The sequence below is a fragment of the Mobula hypostoma genome, chromosome 6 (genome assembly GCF_963921235.1).
Source record: "Mobula hypostoma chromosome 6, sMobHyp1.1, whole genome shotgun sequence".
Lineage (NCBI taxonomy): Eukaryota > Metazoa > Chordata > Chondrichthyes > Myliobatiformes > Myliobatidae > Mobula > Mobula hypostoma.
In genome coordinates, this window is record NC_086102.1 from 192,564,840 (window position 1) to 192,588,965 (window position 24,126).

The following is a 24,126-nucleotide window of genomic DNA, read 5'->3' on the forward strand; positions in this document are numbered from 1 at the left end:
ATTATTAAGGATGAGGTTTCGGGGGAACTCAGCAGTCCAGGCAGCATTTATGGAAAAGGGACACAGTCAATGCTTTGTGCCAGACCCTTCATCAGGACTGAGGGGACAAAGGCTGAGGAGTAGATTTAAAAGGTGCGGGGAGGGGAGAGAGAAACACAAGGTGATAGGTGAAACCTGAAGGGGGAGGGATGACATAAAGAGCTGGGAAGTTGATCGGTGAAGGAGATACAGGGCTGGAGAAAGGGGAGTCTAATGGAAGAGGACAGAAGGCCATGGAAGAAAGAAAAGGGGGAAGGAGCACCAGTGGGAGGCGATGGGCAGGCAAGGAGATAAGGTGAGAGAAGGTAAAGGGGATGGGGAATGGTGAGGTGGGGGTGAATTCCCAAAAGTTTGAGAAATTGATGTTCATGTCACCAGGTTGGAGGCTATCCAGACGGAATATAAGGTGTTGTTCCTCCAACCTAAGTGTGGCCTCCTCACGACAGTGGAGGAGGCCATGGATAGACATTTTAGAAGTGGAATTAAAATGGGTGGTCACTGGGAGATCCCACTTTTTCTGGCAGACGGAGCATAGGTGCTCAGTGAAGTCGTCTCCCAGTCTATGTCAGGTCTCACTGATTTACAGGAGGCCACACCAGTGGCACTGGACACAGTATATGACCCCAACAGACTCACAGGTGAAGTGTCGCCTCACCTGGTATGACTGTTTGGGGCCCTGGATTCGCCGACCACCTACTCACCGTCCATCAGAAAAAGTGGGACCTCCCAGTGCCACCTCCCATTTCAATTCCACCTCATTTCCATTCCAATATGTCTGTCCATGGCCGCCTCCACTGTCGCGATGACACCACACTTAGGTTGGAGGAACAACACCTTATATTCCGTCTGGATAGGAGAGGCAGTGGATGTCATTTATTTAATTTTCAGAAGGCATTTGATAGAGTGCCTTACATAAGGCTGCGTAACAAGATAAAATCATTTCGTGTTACAAGAAATATACTGGCATGGACAGAGGAATGGCTGACAGGCAGGAGGCAATGAGTGGGAATAAAGGGGGTCTTCTCTGGTTGGCTGCCCGTGACTAGAGGTGTTCAGGGGTCAGTATTGGAACCACTACTTTTCACGTTTGTCAATGAGTTAGATAGTAGAATTGATGGCTTTGTGGCAAAGTTTGCAGATGATATGTAGATAGGTGCAGGGTAGGTAGTGTTGAGGAAGCAATGTGATTGCAGCAGGCCTTGCACAAATTGGAAGAATCAGCAATAAAGTGGCTGATGGAATACAGTGTTCGTAAATGTATGAGAATGCATTTTGGTAAAAGGAACAATAGTGTAGACTTTTATCTAAATGGGGAGAAAATTGAAGCATCAGAGGTGCAGAGGTTCTTGGAAGTCCTCGTGCAAGAGTCCCAGGTTGAGTCTGTGATAAAGAAGGCAAATGCAATGTTGGCATTTACTTCAAGGGGAATAGAATATAAAAGCAAGGAGATAATGCTGAGGCTTTATAAGACAGTAGACAGGACACACTTCGAGTATTGTCGACATTTTCGGGCTCCTTGTATCAGAGAGGATGTATTGTCATTGGAGAGAGTCCAGAGGAGGTTCACAGGAAGATTCTGGGATTGAAGGGGTTAACATATGAGGAGTGTTCAGCAGCTTTGGGCCTGTACTCACTGGAATTTAGAAGAATGTGGGCGGCTCTCATTGAAACCTACTGAGTGTTGAAAGGACTAGATAAGATGGATGTTGAGAGGATGTATCCTATGGTGGTGGTATCCAGAACTAGAGGACACAGCCTCAAAATTGAGGGGTGACCTTTTGAACAGAAGTTAGGAGGAATTTTTTTTTTTAGCCAAAGAGTGGTGAATATATGGAATGCTCTGCCACAGACTGCAGTTGAGGCCAAGTCCGTGGGTATATTTAAAGCAGAGGTTGATAGATTCCTAATTGGTTGGGTCCTCAAGGGATATGGTGAGACAGCAGGTGTATGGGGTTGAATGGGATCTGGGATCAGACATGAAATAACAGAGTGGGCTTGATGGGCTGAATGGCCTAAATCTGCTCCTATGTCTTGTCTTCTCCTTCCCACATCTCCTTCCTTGCACATCATAGGAATCAAAGCTTAATTTACTAAAACTTTTCTCTATCAGGAACCAGCACCAATGACAGAAGATGTACTAGAAGAACAATCAGAGGTATTAGCCAAACTGGGAACTTCAGCTGAAGGAGCACATCTGCGTGCTAGAATGCAGAGTGCTTGTTTGTTGTCAGACATGGAATCCTTCAAGGTAAAATTCCTTCTGATAATTTTGTCTACATCCTTAAGCTTAGTAAGTACTTGCTGAAGTTCCCCTCTACTTCTGGGTATCTATTAGACGCCTTGTGACCTGTATAGGATGGGACAATAATATTCAGCAACATTTGGAGGAAAGGATATTAGATAGAAGTTTCATATATTGATTTTATTGACCAGTATTAAATAAAATAATGTTAAAGTAAATGAAAATCAAACTATGAATTTTACTTATTTAACAAAACGTAACTCAAGTGTAGAATAATAATTTTATGACCCATTTGATTTGTTTATTAGGCTGCAAATCCAGGCTGTTGTTTGGAAGATTTTGTGAGGTGGTACTCTCCACGTGATTATGTTGAAGAAGAATTCACTGATGAAGTAGGTGACAAGGTTCTCAGGGGAGAGTTGAGTGCCAGAATGAAAATCCCTGGTAACAAGTGGGTGGAAGTATGGGAAACAGCAAAGCCAACTCCTGCTCGACGACAAAGGCGTCTTTTTGATGACACAAGGGAGGCTGAGAAGGTACGACTGGCAAATTCTAACTTTAACAATAATGTAATGAAGGAATGTAAAAATAGCGTAAAAAAGGTAGAAGGAAATATGAAGGAAGACTGCAGCCCACCTAAAAGATACTAGTAAATAATTGTGGACCAAAAGCTAAGTATAAATTGGAGAGCAGAAAGGAACTTGCATATAAAACTAAGACAAGCGTAAGCAGAATGTTGGAATGGGAAATAAACAAAGGCAGGTTCTGTAATATTATTGTAATAGTAATAATACCCACAACTAGAAAAGTTGTGATAATAATCATACTTGTTGCAGTTCAGAAAGATGAAAGAGTTATACGAGGAATGTTTGATGGCTCTGGGTCTGTATTCACTGGAATTTAGAAGGATGAGGGGGATCTCATTGAAACCTTACGAATGTTTAAAGGCTTAGAGTAGATGCGGAAAGGATGTGTCCCACGGTGGGGAAGTCTGGACAAGACCATAAGAAAAAGTAGGAGAAGTAAGCCATTTGGCTCATCGAGTCTGCTCCACCGTTCAGTCAGGGGCTCATCCAATTGTTCCAGTCATCCCCACCCTGCTGCCTTCTCCCCCATAACTTTTGATACCCTGGCTAATCAAGAACATATCTGTCTCTGCCTTAAGTGCCAGAGGGTGGTGAATTTGTGAGGTTTATAACCACAGGCAGCTGTGAAAGCCAGATCTTTGGGTGTCTTTAAGCAGAGCTTGATCGATTCTTGATTGGCCACAGCATCAAAGGTTACGGGGAGGAGGCTGAGGAAGGGAAAAAAGGATCAATCATGATTGAATGGCAGAGCAGACGCTATGGGCCAAATGGCCTAATTCTGCTCCTGTGTCTTAGTCTTATGGTCTTGTATATATAAAAAAATTATTTGACTTCATATGTACCAATGAAACTTATGAACAATTTTGTTAAAATTTTGGTTGTTGACAGAAGGTAAAACGTATCTCTTATCTAAAGGAGAAATTACAAATGACCTGTCAAAATATTGTCGGATTACTTGTTTTCAAACTAAACATAAATCATCATACACCTCGCAACTAAGCACCACTCACTTAGATAACCACAGTATATTTACAGAAGAGTAGATAGGAAGCTGTAAGGGTATGAAAGGGTGTAAAGAACAGCTGATTAATAGATTCTGTAATTCTAAGTGAAGCCGGGTGAAAAAGCAGAAAACTTCCATGTTGTTAAACTGACTACCAAAATGCATTTGATTCTGTCCCAAATTCTCAGTTAATTGAAGTTCTTAATATATATAAACTACAGCCAAAACTTCGTGGAATTTGTACAGCGTTTGACGAAGCATTATCACACTATAATCACCCTATCTGTTAACAACCATAAAAGAAACAAACACCGTTATCAAAATAAACTCAGGCATTTTCCAGGGCGACTCGCTAAGGCCACAGGTTTTGTCCAGCATTAAACTCTTATCTGATTTGCTGAATTGGACCAAAAACTGGGTATCAAATCAGAGAGGGTGTACAGGAGTGAGACACATCAGCTTGTTGAATGGTGTCGTAGAAGCAAGTTGCACTCAACGTCAGTAAGACCGAAAAACTGATTGTGGACTTCAGAATGGGAATACACACTAGTCCCCTGAGAGGGATCAGAATTACTATCAACAGATCACTTGCAATACTAGAGGCAGCACACACTGGATGATTGGTACACCACCATCAAGAATGCCTACCATGCTATTCCACACCCTCACTTCAGGAAGTCTGATTACCTGGCTGTACTTCTACTCCCTGAGTATAGGCAGAGACTGAAGACTGCAGCACCAGTAGTGAGGACCAAGAAGGTGTGGACAAGGGGAGCACAGGAGCACCTACAGGACTGCTTTGAATCGGTGGACTAGACTGTATTCAGACTATATTGAATCTGGATGAGTTTGCTGCAGTTGTTACAAACTTCATTAAAACTTGTGTGGATGAGTATGTGCCTACAAAGACTTGCTGTACATTCCCAAACAAAAGCCGTGGATGAACCAGGAGATGCGTCATCTACTGAAGGCTAGATGTATGGCATTCAAGTCTGGTGTCCCAGGCCTCTACCAGGAAACCAGCTATGACTTGCAGAGGGCTATTTCAAGGGCAAAGAGACAATTTCGAATGAGGTTGGAGGTTACATCGGATGTACAACAACTCTGGCAAGGGTTTCAGTACATCACTTCCTACAAAGTGAAACCCAGTAGCATGAATGGCAGCGATGCTTCACTACCAGATGAACTCAACACCTTCCATGCCTGCTTTGAAAGGGAGAATACAACTACAGCTGTGAAAATCTCTGCTGCACCTGATGATCCTGTGATCTCTGTCTCAGAGGCCGATGCTAGGTTGCCTTTGAAGAGAGTGAACCCTCACAAGGCGAAAGGTCCTGACAGAGTACCTGGTAAGCTATGTTCCCTCTAAGCTGTGCGCCTGTGCGCGCACAGACACGTTTTTCAACCAGCGCACAAAGGAAATTCATGTGCGCACAAAAGGTTAGTTACCTAAAATAATGTAGTAATTAATAATTACATTTATTGAAAATAATCTCTTAGCTAAGTGTTTCTGTTAACTAGTTAGTCTGTTTTTCAAATACCACAATGCACGTCACTAATTTACGTCACCTCACCGATCCTGTTCTGGTTTGTATAGCTGCATCACGGCGACAGCCATCTTTGGCAGACAGTGTTCATATCGTACAGTTTACAAAGATCTGTTTCAAATCCTGCAGATAACTTACTAAGTCTTTATTGAAAAAGATCAGTCAAATGACCCTGTGGCTAAATACTGTCACGAGAAATTTAATAAATATCACATACAAAGTAGCTTTACAGGTTTTAAGTGATGTCTTTGATGAACTGGCTGCACTGTGCAAGATTCTGCAAAAGAGTGGCCTGACACCGACTGATTCACTTCATATTGCACAAGACAAAATTAACAAGATAAGAAAGCAGTATCTGGGAGATAATGTTTCGTGGAGTGACAAAGTTAAAGTTTTGCTAAGTCAACAATTTGAAGAAACCGTCCCAGTAGATGCAAGTTCGCTGTTGACTTTTATAAATGGTCTTTTTGTTCATTTAGAAGAAAGGTTTCCTGAAGATGAGGTACAAGAATGGTCAGCTTTTGATTTCTCCACAATTGCAGATTGTGACTTCACGTTTGGCGATGAACAAGTTAATGCCTTGTGTCTAAAATATCATGATTTTCTAGCTGAGAGTACTGTAATAGTTGGACAGTTTAATGATTTCAATTTTTCCGTGCAAGAAAAAGTTAAATCCAAACTGATTTCAAACTTTGCCCAAATGATGGCATTTGTACTTCAAGATGAACAGTTTTGCGAGCTTGCACAGTTGATGGACATTGCGTCTAGTGCGGACTATGAGCGAGGTTTTAGCCTAATGGATCAACTCAGAAACAAGCTGAGAAACCGTTTAGGTGAATGTCATTTGGATATGTTAATGAGATTCAAAAGCTATCAATTGGATAGAAGTTCTATTAGTCTAGATAGAGTTTACAAAGAATGGGTAAATGCCAAAGACAGGAGAGAGAAAAAATAACAGTGACTTAAATATGTATGTTATTTTGTTGTTATTCTGTGCAGTTTTATGTCAACTATTTTGTAAATCTACGTATACTGTGCCATGTGTGCATTCAGTGCGCACGTACTTTTGTCACGGAAAAAATTTGCACAACGTAAGATTTTTGCGCACACTGACTACTAAATATTAGAGGAAACATTGTTGGTAAGGCTCCGAAAACCTGTGCCAACCAACTGGCGGGAGTAATCAAGGACATTTTCAACCTCACTGCTATAGGGTGAAGTTCCCCTTTACTTCAAAAAGGCAACAATTAAACCAGTGCCTAAGAAGAATAATGTGGGCTGCCTTAATGACCATCGCCCGGTTGCACTCATATCTACAGTGATGAAATGGTTTGAGACGTAGGTCATGACTAGACTGAACTCCTGCCTCAGCAAGGACCTGGACCCATTACAATTTTCCTATCGCCACAATAGGTCAATGGCAGATGCAATCTCAGTGGCTCTCCACACGGCTTTAGACCATCTGGATAACACAAGCACCTGTATCAGGATGCTGTTCATTGACTATAGCTCAGCATTTAATACCATCACTCCCACAATGTGATTGAGAAGTTGCAGAACCTGGGCCTCTGTACCTCCCTCTGCAATTGGATCCTCGACTTCCTAACTGGAAGACCACAATCTGTGTGGATTGGTGATAACATCTCCTTGCTGACTTCAACACTGGTACACCTCAGGGGTGTGTGCTCAGCCCACTGCTCTACTCTCTCTGTACCCATGACTGTGTGGCTAGGCATAGCTCAAATACCATCTATAAATTTGCTGACGATACAACTATTGTTAGTAGAATCTCAGGCGGAGACGAGAGGGTGTACAGGAGTGAGATATGCCAACTAGTGGAGTGGTGCTGCAGCAACATCCTGGCACTCAACGTCAATAAGACGAAACAGCTGATTGTGGACTTCAGGAAGGGTAAGACAAAGGAATACCAGCCAATCCTCATAGAGGGATCAGAAGTGGAGAGAGTGAGCAGCTTCAAGTTCCTAGGTGTCAAGATCTCTGACGATCTAAACTGGTCCCAAGACATTGATGTCGTCATAAAGAAGGCAAGACAGCAGCTATACTTTATTAGGAGTTTGAAGTGATTTGGCATGTCAACAAATACACTCAAAAACTTCTATAGTTGTACTGCGGAGAGCATTCTGACAGGCTGCGTCACTGTCTGGTATGGAGGGGCTACTGCACAGGACCGAAACAAGCTGCACAGGGTTGTAAAACTAGTCAGCTCCATCTTGGGCACTAGCCTACGAAGTACACAGGACATCTTCAGGGAGTGGTGTCTCAGAAAGGCAGCGTCCATTATTAAGGACCTCCAGCACCTAGGGCATGCCCTTTTCTCACTGTTACCATCAGGTAGGAGACACAGAAGCCTGAAGGCACACACTCAGTGATTCAGGAACAGCTTCTTCCCTTCTGCCATCCGATTCCTGAATGGACTTTGAAGCTTTGGACACTACCTCGCTTTTTTAATATACAGTATTTCTGTTTTTGCACATTTTTAAATAATCTATTCAATATACGTAATTGATTTACTTGTTTATTTATTCTTATGTTTAATTTTATTTATTACTCTTTTTTCTCTTTGCTAGATTATGTATTGCATTGAACTGCTGCTGCTAAGTTAACAAATTTCACGTCACATGCTGGTGATAATGACTCTGATTCTAATACTGAGAGATACGGTTGGAGTAGATATGGAGAGGATGTTTCCATTAATAGAAGATCCTGGGATCAGAGGGCGCAGCCTCAGAATTAAAGGCCCCCCTATAAAACTGAGAGAAGAAGCAATTTTGTGAGCATGTGGGTGGTGGATCTGTGGATCCATTGCTATAGATGGCAATAGATGCCAAGTTTGTGGATCTATTTAAGGCAGAATTTGATAGGTTCTTGATTGATAAGAATGTTAATAGTTACGGGGAAGATGGCAGGAGAATGGGAATGAAAATATCAGCCATGATTGAATGACAGAGCAGACTCATTGGACCAAACTCCTGTGTGAGTGAATGTGTTGTCACTTTTGCTCATGTCTGTTTGTGTTGAGGTAAAAGAACTTATCAAAGCTCACTAAAGTACAGCAGATATGTATTCAACATGATTATGGTTTTAAGTTTCTTGAGCATGATGAGATACTAAAGATTTTTTTCCTGCATGAAGGTGATTTATGTACTATTCTTAGGAAGCAAGGTGAAGCAATTTTAGAATGATTAGTTGTTATTTTAGTCATGTTCTAATTGATATCTGTCTACAGATTTTGATGTATGAATCAAGTTAACAGGACGTATGTTTTCTGCCAGGTCCTTCACTATTTAGTTGGTTTGAAGCCTGCAGATTTGACTAGACACTTACTGCCTTGTGTCTTGCATGCAGCACTGCTGAAGATTAAGGATGAAGGTGAATATATGTAATTGCTTGTGAGTGGGAAAATACAGAATTCCATAATTGTTGATCTAACTAGTTTACTAATGATCTTAATTAGCTGTTTACTGTTAACAGAACTTTGTACATTGTTTTCTCATTGTGCTTCCAGTCTTAATGATCCTACTATTTTGTTTCCCACCTTCAGAGTCTGTAGAAGATATCCCATCTGTAAAAAAATTAATTCAGCAGATCATTACTCAAGCTGGCAAATTATTAAGATATTCAAACCCTGACATCAAAAAATTAGAACTAAGTTTTGTTCATTCTCTCTTGAACTAAAAGTGCCTTTCAAAAATTGAGAAATGTAACTGTGTGATATATTTTTTTAGGAAATAATTAGTCAAATAATATCTGCAGAAGCTATTATTGCAAGATCACGATCACTCCAAGCCAAGTTTGGAATTAAGAAACACGAAAAGGACGATGAACATGTGGAATTGGCAAGGTAAATGTTGTGGTATATTGTTATATTATCCATTTTCCAACTGGTAACCGATAATTTGATTTAATATACTGAACGTTTCGTTGATTCTGTAAATCAGAGATGGGCAGTGAATATTTTTGTGCAGTTTATGAGAGTAAGCTAGATAAATGGAAAGATTTTAATCAAGTATTTACTGTTATGTACAGTAAGTAACCTGGGATTGATGTAATCATCTAAGAACAGAATATTGTATTCCTTGGGTTTATTTTTCACATTTGGTCTCAGTACCAGGGACCCGGCTGACCTTGAGTGCTGAGTGTGTGGAATTGCATGTCCTTCCCGTGACAATGTGGATTTTGCCGAAGAGTCCGCACGTCTATTTCTACTACTCAAGTGCATGACCATGCATTTTCCAACATTGTAATTCATTTGCCACTTCCTTGCTTATTCTCTGAGTCTGTCTAAGACCTTCTGCATCCTACCTATTTCCTCAACACTACCTACCCCTCCAGCAATCTTCATATCATCTGCAAACTTGTCAACAAAGCCACCTACTCCATCTAAGTCATTTATATACAGCATAAAAAGAAGTGGTCCCAACACCGACCCCTGCAGAACACCACCTGTCACTGGCAGCCAACCAAAAAAGGATCCTTTTATTGCCACTCGCTGCTTCCTACCAATCAGCCACTGTTCTAACCATGTTAGTAACTTTCCTGTAATACCATGGGCTCTTAACTTGGTAAGTAGCCTCATGTGGCACCTTGTCAAAGTTCTTCTGAAAGTCCAAATATACAACATCCACTGCATCCCCTTTATCAATACTACTTGTAATCTCCTCAAAGGATTCCAACAGGTTCATCAGGCATGATTCTCCCTGAAGGAAACCATGCTGACTTAGTACAATCTTGTCCTGTGTCACCAAGTACTCCATCACCTCATCCTTAACAATTGACCCCAACATCTTCCCAACCACTGTCGTCTGGCTAACTGATCTATAATTTTCTTTCTGCTGCCTTCCTGCTGTCTTAAGGAGTGAAGTAACATTTGCAATTTTCCAGTTCTCCGACACCATACCAAAATGCAATGATTTTTGAAGGATCATTTCTAAAGCTAACATTACCTCTTTCAGAACCCTAAGGTGCAGTTCCTCTAGTCCGGGTGACTTATGTACCTTTACGTCTTTCAGCTTTTTGAGCACCTTCTCTCTTGTAACAGTAACTGCACCCACTTCTCTTCCTTCACACACTACAACGTAAGGCACACTGCTGATGTCTTGCACAGTGAAGACTGAAGCAAAATACTCATTTAGTTCATCAGTCATCTCCTTGCCCCCCCCCCGCCGTTATTATTTCTCCTGCCTCATTTTCTAGTGGTCCTATATCCACGCTCATTTCTCTTTTCTTTTGAACATACTTGAAAAAAACTTTTACTATCCACTTTGATATTATTTTCTAGCTTGCTTTCATATTTCACCTTTTCTCTTCTAATGAATTTTTTAGTTGCTCTCTGTAGGTTCTTAAAAGCATCCCAATCCTCTATCTTCTCACTAATTTTTGCTTTGTTGTATGCCCTTTTTTGCTTTTACAATAGCTTTGACTTCCCTTGTCAGCCACGGTTATACTATTTTACCATTTGAGTATTTCTTCATTTTTGGAATTTACATGTCATGCATCTTCCTCATTTTCCCCCAGAAACACTCACTATTGCTGCTCTGCTGACATCCCTGCCAGCTCCTTCCAATTTACTTTGGCCAACTCCTTTCTCATACCATTGTAATTTCCCTTACACCACAGAAATACTGCTACATCTTCCTCCCTATCAAATATCAAGTTGAACACAGTCATATCTAAAAGGCCTGAACAGATTAAATATGGCAAAGTTATTTCCCATGGTAGGGGAGTCTAGGACAAGAGGGCATGACTTCAGAATTGAAGAATGTCCATTTAGAACAGAGGTGCGGAGAAATTACTTTAGTTAGAGAGTGGTAAATCTGTTGAATTTGTTGCCACAAGCGGCTGTGGAGGCCAAGTCATTGGGTGCATAAAAGGCAGAGATAGATAGGTTCTTGATTAGCCAGGGCATCAAAGGGTATGGGGAGAAGGCAGGGGAGTGGGAATGACTAGAAGAATTGGATCAGCCCATGATTGAATGGCAGAGCAGCCTCGATGGTCTGAATAGCCTACTTCTGCTCCTATATCTTATGGTCTTATGTTCTTATATTGTGATCACTGGTTCCTAAGAGTTCTTTTACCTTAAGCTCCCTAATCGCCTCCAGTTCATTACATTACACCCAATCCAGTATAGCTGATCCCCTAGTAGGCTCAATGACAAACTGTTCTAAAAAGCTAACTCTTAGGCATTCAACAAACTTACTCTCTTTAGATCCATTCACAACCCGATGTTCCCAATCGACCTGCATGTTAAAGTCTCCCATGAATACCATAGCATTGCCCTTTTGACTCACCATGTTTGCAGATGATACAAAGATTGAGAGAAATCCAAAAATCCAAAAATCTGAGATGCATAGGGACTTGGGGCTCCTTATGCAGAACACCATAAATGTTTACTTGCTGCAGGTTGAGTCAGTGGTTAGGAAAGCAACTGCAATGTTAGCATTCACTTCAAGAGGTCTAGAATACAAGAGCAGGGATGTGATGCTGAGGTTTTATAAGGCACTGGTGAGGCCTCACCTTGAGTATTGTGAACAGTTTTGGACTCATTTAAGAAAAGATCTGCTGGCATTGGAGAGGGTTCACAAAGATGATTCTGGGAATGAGAGGGTATCAAACGAGGAACATTTGATGGCTCTGGGTCTGTTTATGCTGGAATTTAGAAAAATGATGGAGAATCTCATTGAAACCTTTCGAATGCTGAAAGTCCTAGACAAAGTTGATGTGGAAAGGATGTTTCCCATAGTGGGGGAGTCAAGGACAAGATGGCACAGCTTCAGAATAGAGTGTGTCCATTTAAAACATAGATTCAGTGAAATTTCTTTAGCCAGAGACAGGTGAATTTGTGGAAGTTTTTGTTTTACCACAGATAGCTGTGGAGGCCAGGTCGTTGGATGTATTGAGGTAGAGCTTGATAGGTTCTTGATTGGACATGGCATCAAAGGTTATGGGGAGAAGGCCTGGGAGTGGGGCAGAGGAGGGGATAAAAGGATTAACCATGACTGAATGGCAGAGCAGACATAGTGGGCCAAATGGCCTAATTCTGTTCCTATGTCTTGAGGTCTTTTGGTCTTCTATAAACCTATTCCTACACCTATTTTGATCATCGCTCTGCTTACACTGTCTCTGTCCAGGAGATCAGAGATATCCTCCTTTAAAAAAAAATGGTGTTTCCCTTCCTCCACTATTGTTGCTACCCTTACTCGCAACTCCTCCATTTTCCAAACATCCATGCTCTCCCCATCTTCCCACTGCCTTAACAGGGATAGAGTTCCTCTTGACCTCACAAAAATTGCTGGAGGAACTCAGCTGGCCAGGCATCATCTATGGAAAAACGTAGATTTTCCATCGATGCTACCTGGTCTGCTGAGTTCCTTCAGCATTTTGTATGCATTGCTTGGATTTCCACCATCTGCAGATTTTTTTGTGTTCCTGTTCCTCTTGATCTCACCTGCCACCATGAGCCTCCACATCTAACATATCATTCTCCACAACTTCCACCATCTGCAACAGTGCCCTGCCACCAAACACATCTTTACCTCCCCCACCCCCACCCCACCCACACACACAGTCTCCCTGTGCCACAGGGATTGCTCCCTCCATGATTCTCTTGTCCATTCATCACTGACCCATTCATCTCCCTCCTGACACGCTCCTGCAAGCAACAAAAATGCTACACCTGCCTAATCAGCTCCTCCCTTCCCTCCACTCAGGGCCCCAGACAGTCCTTCCAAGTGAGGTAACACTTCGCCTGCAGCACTGTTGCGGTCGTCTGTTATATCTGGTGCACCTGAAGAGGCCTCCTCTATATTGGTGAGACCCGATGTAAATTGGGGCACCATTTTGTCCAGTACCTCCGCACCATCTGCCAAAAGTGGAATTTCCCAGTGACTAGCTGTTTTAATTTCTGCCCTCATTCCTGTTCCTACATTGTTTTGCCGTGATGAGGGCGCTCTCAGGGCAGAGGAGCAACAGCTTATATTTTATTTAGATGGCCTCCAACCTGATGGTATGAATATCAATTTCTCCTTCCGTTATTTTTTCCCTCTCGCCTCTTGTCTCTTCCCACCTGCCTGTCACCTCCCCTTGGGTCCCCTCCTCTTTCACTTCCTCCTATGGTGCACTCTCTTCTGCTAACAGATCCCTTCCTCCCCAGCCCTTTACCTTTCCCACCTGTCTGGCTTCACCTATCACCTTCCAGCTATACTCCTTCCCCTCCACCATCTTTTTATTCCAGTGGTCCCCCTTTCCCGTCCTGATAATGGTCTCAGCCCAAATGTCAAAATGTATTAATTTCCTTGGATGCTGAGTTCTTCTAGCATTTTGTGTGTGTTGCTCATGATTGGAAACTTTGTGATTCACCATCTTAATATTTTATTAGGTTTGTGAGCTGTCTTTTAGACCAGCCAGAAGTGCTTGTAAATGGAGCAGGAGGAGGGCCTACAGGGAACACCATTTACAAACTATTTGTTAATGCACAGAGGGTAAGAATAAACTGAAATTGTGTATCTAGGTTTGATTCTGAAATTAGTTAGTGAATGATCTTTAAAATGGAATAAGGTACTTAGTGAAGAAATGGATACAGCATTTTTAAACACTATACTAAACAGAAACACATTGCCTGGCTTTTGAAAGCATCTTTGTAACTTACTGGAAGGGAGATTCACATATGTTGCAACACATGGGTGTTACATTTCATTTTTACGATAATGTTCTGTGCAACACTCCTTGGACAATGTCACTTGAACCGTTCAACCTTTTTAAAAAAAAATCAGGTGCCCAGTTTGTCTAGTACCATGCCTTACAGCAAGGTCAAATTATCTTTCTCCCTGCCTGTGTCAATTGTTCTTTCAAGGTAAGGTAAAATTTTAGGGAGGGATCAATTTCCCATTTTAAAAAATTGAACAGTTGGTTTGATTTTTGACATTAAAACGACAATCAGTCATGAGAAATTCATGATATTCACTATTTGTAAAGTGTTGTAACAGGGATTGTAAACAAAAGTAACCTCACAAATACATTGTTAGACATTCTGCCCTAAGCTAAATGGACAGTAGTTTCACTGAATACAAACATTTTCAATTGAAAAGAATAATACTTCCCTACTTTTCAGAAGGAACAAAATGTGTTTAGTTGCTCAAGTGACTGCTCTGTGTCAGAGTTGTTCAGATTAAGAATTGAACCAAATATTCTGCCATTGTCCTCATATGGTGAAGTGCATTTGGAATTTAAGTAATCCTATATCTAGACTTATTGCTGTTCCTGCTTTATATTATAAGTGTTCTTTTGTTCTCTATTCCTCATATATCTGGAGAACAAAACCAACTTGTTTTACCAAGAGAAATGCAACTGTACATGGATCGTAAAGTGCATGCCCTGTATTGTAACTATCAATATATTAGACAAGGACAGCAAGTCTTAAAGTTCATGTTTCTCGTGTAAGTAAGGTCCAATGCCAGCAATGTGAATAAACTTCAAACAAAAAAATGTCATAGTTGAAAGATTAAATATTCAGTGATAAATAATAATGAAAACTGCAACATGTAAATACTAATCAGCATGTTATTTCTGAGGTGACAAGATGTGCATTTTTTTCTTGCTGATCGACAGCTTGTTCATTTTAATGGGTTCCACTGTGTAACCAAAGAAAACATACCCAGGATCTTTAAACATGATGCCCAAATGTAGCAATGGGCAGTTTGGCAAATAGTTTCTTAGTAAAGGTCTGCATCTGAATAAGTTGTTTTTAGGTTTATTCCCCTTTCATGAATTTAATAAAAAAGCATCTCTCGTAGATCATTACAGTCAGTAGTCTTTTTGGATAAATCTATGTAAACTTTGCTCCATGTAATGGAGCTAGATTTGCCCATTCCTTGCAAAATTGCTCAAGCGGTGCTGGGTTAGTTGGGGAGCGGCAGAGGACAGCAATCTTGTGGTCTTGCCAGAGATGTTTGATCGGGTTAAGGTTGGGACTCTGGGCCACTGAAGGACATCAATTTTCTTCATTTGGAACCAACCCTTGGTTACTCTGGCAGTACTGCTGAAAGACAGACTTCCTCCCCAGTTTAGCAGTATACATCATCCCATCAATTCTGACCAGATTTCTGAAAAGCATGCACGTAGCATCATGCTACCTCCACCATACTTTACAGCAGGGATGGTGTTACCTGGCTGTTGTGCGGGGGAATTAAGGGTTATGGGAAAAAGGCAGGTAGGTGGAGATGAGTTCATGGCCAGATCAGCCATGATCTTATTGAATGGTGGAGCAGGCTCGACGGGCCAGATGGCTGCCTCCTGCTCCTATTCCTTACGGTTTTATGTTCTTATGTTCAGTATTAGATTTACACCACTCAGACCAAATAGTTTTGAGCCTTCCACGTCTTAATAGTATGTCCTAAGTGATGGTAGCATCATGCTATGGGGACGCTTTTCTGGTGATGATTGATGGGAAGATGAATGCTGCTAAATAGAGAGAGAGAGAGAGAGAGAGAGCCTGGTTAAAATCTGATGGCGTCTGCCCAGAAAGCTTAAACTGGGGAGGAAGTTTGTCTTTCAGCAGGACAATGACCCAAAGCACACTGCCAGAGCAACCATGGAGTGGCTTCAAATGAATAAAAATGATGTCCTTGAGTAGCCCAGTCAGAGTCCTGACCTTAAATCTAACTAACATCTCTGGCAAGACCTCAAGATTGTTGTCTACTGGCACTCCCCAACTAACCTAGCATAACTTGAGCAATTTTGTAAGAAGGAATGGGCAAATCTTGTTCCATTACATTGTGCAAAGCTAATAGAGCCTGCTGGTTGTAATAGCTTTGAGATGTGGTTCAACCAAGTACTGAGCAAAGGGATGAATACTTTTGAACTACTGACATTTCAGTTCTCGAATTTTTAGTTTTTCATGCTTTACAATTTTCACCGTATATTTTTGGTGGGAGGTGCTGTGGGGGAGAAAAAGGAGCATGTGATTCACATAAAAACTCAGTTAAGTTGATCAGAATTCCTTGGTTGTAATACAAGGGTTGTGGGATGAATACTTTTTCAGGGTACTGTATATAGTAACTGACAATGAATAACTTGTATAAATAATGATAATTTTATCATGTTACTAAATAACTATGTTTTAGTGTTTTGTATTTCCTTGAGGTATTTTAACCTTTTGACCATCTGATTTGATTTTTCCTTTCATCATTGATTTTTTCCTAACACGACTTTTATTTCACCCCTTCTCAAGCTTTCTGAATCTACTGAAGAGGTAACAACCAACTGTTCTCTTCCAGCACCCTTCATGTCATGCCTCATGTAGATGCACTTTTCTTTTGGGGAGAATGCATAAATGGCAGCCATGTAGCATTCGTTCCAGTTTGATTTCTCTAATTTCTATTTGTTAATATAACCCATCTGCTTTAATGGATCAGGCCATTTGGATAATATTTATCATTATAGAAATTATTTCCCCATGGGTTTAAATACTATTGAAATGGAACCATTCATATTCTAATCCAGTTACAATTTTTCCTTTGCCTTTCATAATGCTCACTCGCTGTTTAGCATTTGAACTTGTTTAGAATGTTCATTCAAACTTCATTTGGGGAAAGAGCATTCATTTTAAAAACTGCAAATCTGCAATTGGAGCTTGAGATATAGAGGGGTTTTTTTTAAATCCAAGGCTTCCTAAACAAAGTAATTTTATCAATATCAATTTTAGCATCTACATGTTTGGCTAATTTCATATCCAGCTGTCACATGAAATTCTGTACCTATAATTCTTGTTTTGAGTTATTTTTGTAAATAAAAGCTATCATTATCAATACTTTGCTAGTAAATCAATTGCAAATACTGACCAGGTTTCTTTTCCTATATTGGTAAAAAAAAATCTCTTCTATCTTCAAGGCTCCAACTCTGAGTCCAGTTGATGATGAACCCGTAAAGCAAAGTTCTACTGATGAGCACAAATCAAGCCCAGGAGCAGCATCAGAATTTCCTCTGCCAACTGGACGAGAAATAATTCTTCGGACAACTGTGCCTCGCCCTGCTCCATACTCAAGGTCTTTACCACAACGCATGTACTGTGTTTTGTTAAAAGATGAATTCCGTCTAGCTGGTGCGTTTTCATCCGACACGTCATTCTTCTGATATAGATAATTTAATTAAAATATGATCATTCACAACTACTTTGGTGTCGTTCCTACATTTTACACACTTTAGTAAATAAACATGCTTTAGCTGAAGTTGCTAAGTTTCTCAAAGTTAATCTAGTACTTCATTAATATTCAAGGACATGCACACTAGCAGTGATTCTGGTAGAATTTCACAATAGAAAGAACTTGACAAAAGCAGAAGTGTTTGAACAATGTTTCAAAACAAAAGTAACTGTAGTTATATATGATCAAATGTAAAATGTTACTTATAAACTTAACTCTGTATTGAATATGTCTGACAGTCATTACTTCATTGAATGGTCTGCTGAGTGCAGGACAGAACTTACTGCAGTCCTGGAGAGAGTTTGGAATGGCCACAAAAGATCCCAGCTTGTACCTTGTATTCAACAGTAGTATAAGTTTTCTGGTGTAGGTGCTTTAAAATATTTTTATTGCATCAATAAATCATACAAATTACGAATAGTATTGTAGTCAAAAATGTGGTTACAATTCAGTAATAGCAAAAATGTATTACCTCTGCAGAGCAGAATTATTTGTTATTTTAATTTACAAAAACAATGTTTGTTCAACAATTGAGCCCAAGTTGAGGCTCAGACCACCTTTAGTTTGATGAAAAGTAAACCTCTACCTGCATCCACAGCAAGAACACACAAAAGAAGGTAAGTTGCAGTGAATTTTTGGCTACTCAGACTCTGTTTAACCATGTGTAATCACAATGCATTTTTTATCCTTTGGAATATTCATGTTGCTCACAAGGAATTTGTTCTCTTTCACAATATTGTGTATAAAATGATGAGAGGCATTGATCGTGTAAAGGATGACTGGAGACTTATCCTGATTGCAGAGGCTTTAATAAAGATGGAAGGTGGAGAGTAGATGGTTTGTTACAGTTGTGATTAGTGTGCAAGGGAGTGACAGCACTACCAGGGAGAGTAGGGAAGCACAAATTCAGCCTGACCTGCTTATTATCAGGGAAGTGAGAGCAGAAAATCGTACAAATTCTGAAAGAGATATTCAAATTTTCTTAAGCTTCTGAAAAATGTTACTTACTCAGATGGCAGCAGTGGTAAGCCAGGTAATCGGAATTCAGTTGAGCCTAATAAAGTGGCAGTGAAATTATTGCAATAAACCAAAGTGAAGAATTAATCTGCACCTGAATTAAGCAAGGGTAGCAAGCACATTTTAAATTGACTAATGTTTTCAAAGGATTAACTATTTGTGTCATTGCATGGTTGATGCAGTCGACTTTAGTAAGGTCTTGACGAAGTTCAAAGGTGAGAACCTATCAAATTGGATCTGAAGTTGACTTGCTGCTTGGAGAAACATGATTATTTTTGTAATTGATCGTCTTTGACTAGTGCTGGGATCCTTGCTGTTTGTTACTTACAGTATATAAACAATTTGGACTTGCAGATAAAGGTCTGGTTGGTAAGATGAGATAAGGTGAAACCCTGGATCAGCTGTTCCGTGCGAGCAGCACTTGGCGAGCGACACAGAGCTTGCATTGCTGGTGACCAACAGGAACTCAAGAAATGTAGCTACAATCTGCACAAAGTCATCAAGGCAACGAAACCACAAAATCTTGTTATTATTTGAGATAAGCCAATCAGTGTACACCTGCAAATTTAATTAGAGTGGAGCTGTGGATGGTGACAGTCATGGGTGTACAGAAAGTAAAAGAGGGAGCTCAGGACAGCCCTGGGGGGCTCTTGTGCTGAGGGTTAGAGGAGCAGAGGTAAAGGAGCCCACTCTTACCACTTGCTGATGATCTGAGCTACACAAGGCAGGGTGAAGGCCCCTCTGACCCTCAACAAAGGTGCCCCTCAGGGCTGTGTCCTAAGCCCCCTCATTTACTCTCTGTATACCCATGATTGCATCGCCATCCACAGCTCCAATCTGCTAATTAAATTTCCTGACGATACTATGTTGATCGCAAATAATAAGAAGGCAGCCTACAGAGAAGAAGTCCTCACCCTGACACAGTGGTGTTAAGAAAACAACCTCTCCCTCAATGTCGCAAAAACAAAGGAGTTGGTTGTGGACTGCAGGAGCAATGGGGACAGGCTCATCCCTATTCACATGAATGGATCTGGGGTTGAGAGGGTGAACAGCTTTAAGTTCCTCGGTGTTCACATCACTGAGGACCTCACTTGGTCTGTACATATAGCTGGGTGGTGGAAAAAGCACAACAGTGCCTCTTTCACCTCAGATGGCAGAAGTTGTTCAGCAGGAGTCGCCAGTTCCTAAGGACTTTCTACAGGGGCACAATTGAGAGCATCACTGGCTGGTATGGGAACTGCATTTCCTTCAGTCGTAGAGAAATACAGAGAGTGGTGTGGACAGCCAAGTCCATCTGTAGATGTGAACTTACCATTATTCAGGACAGTTACACCAACAGGTGCATAAAAAGGGCCTGAAGGATCATTGGGGACTCAAGTCACCCCAACAACAAACTGTTGCAGTTACTACCATCTGGGGAATGGTACCACGGCATTAAAGCCAGGCCAAATAGGCTCTGGGGCAGCTTCTTCCACCAGGCCATCAGACTGATTAGTTCACTCTGATGCAATTATACTTCTGAGCTATATTTGAGTGTCCTGTTGTACATGCTATTACAAATTACTATAATTTGCACATTGTGCATTCAGGAGACATAAAGACTTTTACGTATGTGACGGACCTAAGAAATAAAGTCACTTCACTCCGGATCCTGCCTGCTAGAATATTGGTCCCCCTCGGGTCCAGGTGCAACCGATCACTTTTGTACAGGTCACGCCGAACCCCAGACGTGATCCCAGGTGGCAACTGTCAGACGCCTCCTCTTGCTTTATCTCCCCTTGAAAAAGAACCTTCTTTAGGCCATCAGGCCACTGTTAATTACATGGTTACTTCACTAATCTCATCAACTCTGGAGCTTTGCCACCACTTCTAGTTCCTTTACACCACACTGTTCCTATACACTTGTATCCCCCATAAAATGGCAAAGTAAATTTATTATCAAAGTACATGTACTCCATGTCACCATATACAACCCTGACATTCATTTTCTTGTGGGCATACTCAATAATACTAATAATCACAACAGAATTAATACTACAGGGTTGATAACTAGTGTGAAAAAGACAACAAACTGCAAATACAAAAATAAAGGGGGAAAAATAATTATAAATAATAAAAAGTAAAGGTAGGTTGCATCTGGAGTTTCTCCGGTTAGCGGACAATTTCCCTCCACGACTCTCTGACATAGTGAGGAACCGCGTACGAGGCAAGTTACAGCAGTGGTTTGCCATTGCCTTCTGCCGGGTGAGTTTCCGAAGAGATCACCAGCTCGTAACCCAGCACGGATGGAAAGTGTGCAGGGAAGCCGGCTGGATTCGTACTCGGGACAGACCGGCTGGTGGTGTAGTGGCATCAGCGTCGGACTTCAGGAAACGATAAATATTGACAAAATAAGATGGAGTCATGTCATTGTGTCATCAAGGTGTTTGCAGCAACAACCCTGCACTCCACATCAGTAAGGCCAAAGAGCTGATTGTGGACTTAAAGTGTATGACGAGGGAACATCCACCAGTCCTCGTAGAGGTATCTGAAGTGGAGAGAGTGATCAATTTCAAGTTCCTGGGTGTCAATATCTCTGAGGACCTAACCCGAAAGCAACATATTGATGCTGCTATAAAGAAAGCAAGGCAGTGACTATATTTCATTAGGCGACTGAACACATTTGGTTTGTCTACTAAAACATTTGAAAGCTTCTACAAATGTACTGTGGAGAACATTCTGACTGGCTGCATCAACATCTGGTGGGGGGCGGGGGGCTACTGCACAAGATCGAAGTAAGTTGCAGAAGCTTGTAAGATTAGTCAGCTCTATCATGGGTACCAGCCTCCGGAGTATCCAAGATATCTTCAAGGAGCGGTGCCTTAGGACACCATCACCCAGGACATGCGATCTTCTCATTGTTACCATTGGGAAATAGGGACAGAGACTTGAAGACACATACTCAGTTATTCAGGAACAGCTTCTTCCCCTCTATCATCTCGTTTCTAAATGGACATTGAACCCAGGAACACTACATACATACTGTAATTGTTTTTTTCTCTATATTTATTTGTCACGAATTTGAATTTGTATAAGGCATTGGTAAGGCCAAATCTGGAGTATTGTGTACAGTTCTGGTCACCGAATTATAGGAAAGATGTCAATAAAATTGAGAGAGTACAGAGGAGGTTACTAAAATGTTGCCTGGGTTTCATCTCCTAAGTTACAGAGAAAGGTTGAATAAGTTAGGTCTATTCTTTGGAGCGTAGAAGGTTGAGGGGGGACTTGATAGAGGTGTTTAAAATTATGAGGGGGATTGATAGAGTTGATGTGTTAGACTTTTTCCATTGAGAGTGGGGAAGATTCAAATGAGGACATGAGATGAGAGTTAGAGGACAAAAGTTTAGGGGTAACATGAGGGGGAGTTTCCTTACTCAGGGAGTGGTAGCTGTGTTGAACGAGCTTCCAGCAGAAGTGGTTGAGGCAGGTTCTATGTTGTCGTTTAAAGTTAAATTGGATAGATATATGGACAGGAAAGGAATGGAGGGTTATGGGCTGAGAGCAGGTTGGTGGGACTAGGAGAGGGTAAGAGTTCGGCATGGACTAGAACGGTCGAGATGGCCTGTTTCCGTGCTGTAATTGTTATATGGTTATATATGTATTTCATTGTACTGCTGATGTAAAGTTAACAAGTTTCGTGATATATGCCAGTGATATTAAACTTGATTCTGATTCTGAAAGTGAGACCACAGGTTGTGGGAACAGTTCAGTGACAGTGCAGATGAAGTTATCTCCTCTGGTTCAGAAGCAAGATAGTTGATGGGTAATAACTGTTCTTGAATTTGGTCCAATCACAAACAACAGAAAATCTGCAGATGCTGGAAATTCAAGCAACACACACATAATGCTGGAGGAACTCAGTGGGCCAGGCAGCATCTATGGAAAAGAGTACAGTCAACACTTCAGCCTGAGACCTTGGCCCAAAACATTGTCTGCTCTTTTCCATAGATACCACCTCTCCAGCATTTTGTTTGTAGTGCTTGAACTGGTGGTGTGAGTCCTGAGGCTCCTGTAGCTGCTGCTTGGTGGTAGTGGCAAGAAGAGAGCATGGCCTAGGTGTTGGGGGTCCGTAATGATGTATGCTGCTTTCCTGCAACAGCACTCCATGTAGTTGTGCTCAATGGTGTGGAGAGCTTTACCTGTCATGGACTGTGCCATATTCACTATTTTATGTAAGATTTTCTCTTCCAAGGCATTGGTGTTTCTATACCAAGCTGTGATGCAGCCAGTCAATATTCCACCACATATCCACAGAAGTTTGTGAAAGTTCTCGATGTCATGCTGACTTCTTGCAAACTTGTAAGGAAGTAGAGGCACTGCTGTGCTTTCTTTGCAAATTACTTAAGTGCTGGGCCCAAGACTGGTCCTCTGAAATGATCTAACACCAAAGAACTTAAATTTGCTGACTCTCTCCACCTCTGATGAGGATTGGTTCATGGACCCAGGTTTCCTGTTCCTGAAGATAATAATCAGCTGGGGTCTTGCTGTAGAGTAGAGCAGGGGGCGTGATGCAGCTATGCTGATGGAGCTTGTGGAGGAGATGCTGCCAATCCAAACTGACTGGGGTCTGCAAATGAGGAAATTGAGAATCCAATTGTAAAAGGAGGTATTGAGGCCAAGGTCTTGAAGCTTATTGATCAGTTTTGAGGGGATGATAGTATTGAATTCCAAGCTGTAGTCGATAAAGAAAATCCTGAATTACACAGCTTTGCTGTCCAGATGTTCCATGATTGAGAGTATAGCCAATGAAATGACATCTGCTGTGTACCTGTTGTGCCAGTAGGCAAATTAGAGTGGATCCAAGTTGCTTCTCGGACTGAAGTTGATATATTTCATTATCAACCTCTCAAAACACTTAATCTCTATGGATGTAAGTGCTTCTGGATATAGTCATTGAAGCAGGTTACCATGTTCTTCTTAGGCTCAGGTTTAGACCATAAGACATAGGAGCAGAATTAGGCCATTTGGCCCATTGAGTCTGCTGTACCATTTCATCATGGCTTGATCCATTTTCCTTCTCTGTCCCAATCTCCTACCTCCTCCCCGTATCCCTTCATGCTCTGACCAATTAAGAAACTGTCAGCCTCTGCCTAAAATATACATAAACGCTTGGCCTCTACAGCTGCCTGTGGTAATGAATGCCACATTTACCACTCTCTAGCTAAGGAAATTCCTAATACCTGTTCTAAAAGGACACCCGTCTATTCTAAAGATGTGTCATCTGGTCTTAGACACTCCCACATAGGAAACAACCTCTCCACATCCACTCTATCGAGGACTTTCACCATTCAATAGGTTTCAATGTGGTTACTCCTCAGTCTTCTGAATTCCAGTGAATACAGGCCCAGAGCCGTCAAATGCTCTTCATGTGACAAGCCCTTCAAAGCCGGGATCATTTTTGTGAACCTCCTTTGAACCCCTTACAGTTTCAGCACAT

General features: G+C 41.4%; 1 protein-coding gene across 2 annotated transcripts in view; it reads left to right on the top strand.

Annotated features, from left to right (window-relative positions):
- LOC134348702 (oocyte zinc finger protein XlCOF6-like) overlaps positions 1 to 18,453 on the top strand; it is a 74,424-nt gene extending 55,971 nt beyond the window's left edge. Inside the window, exons 4-10 of one of the 2 annotated variants that reach the window (XM_063052508.1) lie at positions 2,150 to 2,287; positions 2,590 to 2,817; positions 8,712 to 8,808; positions 9,165 to 9,280; positions 13,814 to 13,916; positions 16,664 to 16,684; positions 17,323 to 18,453. In XM_063052508.1, coding sequence (XP_062908578.1) covers positions 2,150 to 2,287; positions 2,590 to 2,817; positions 8,712 to 8,808; positions 9,165 to 9,175 — 474 coding nt within the window. In that variant the 3' untranslated portion in view covers positions 9,176 to 9,280; positions 13,814 to 13,916; positions 16,664 to 16,684; positions 17,323 to 18,453. The remainder of the gene's footprint in view (positions 1 to 2,149; positions 2,288 to 2,589; positions 2,818 to 8,711; positions 8,809 to 9,164; positions 9,281 to 13,813; positions 13,917 to 16,663; positions 16,685 to 17,322) is intronic. The other variant, XM_063052507.1, reaches the window with a different exon arrangement.
- The last annotated feature ends 5,673 nt before the right edge of the window (positions 18,454 to 24,126 follow it).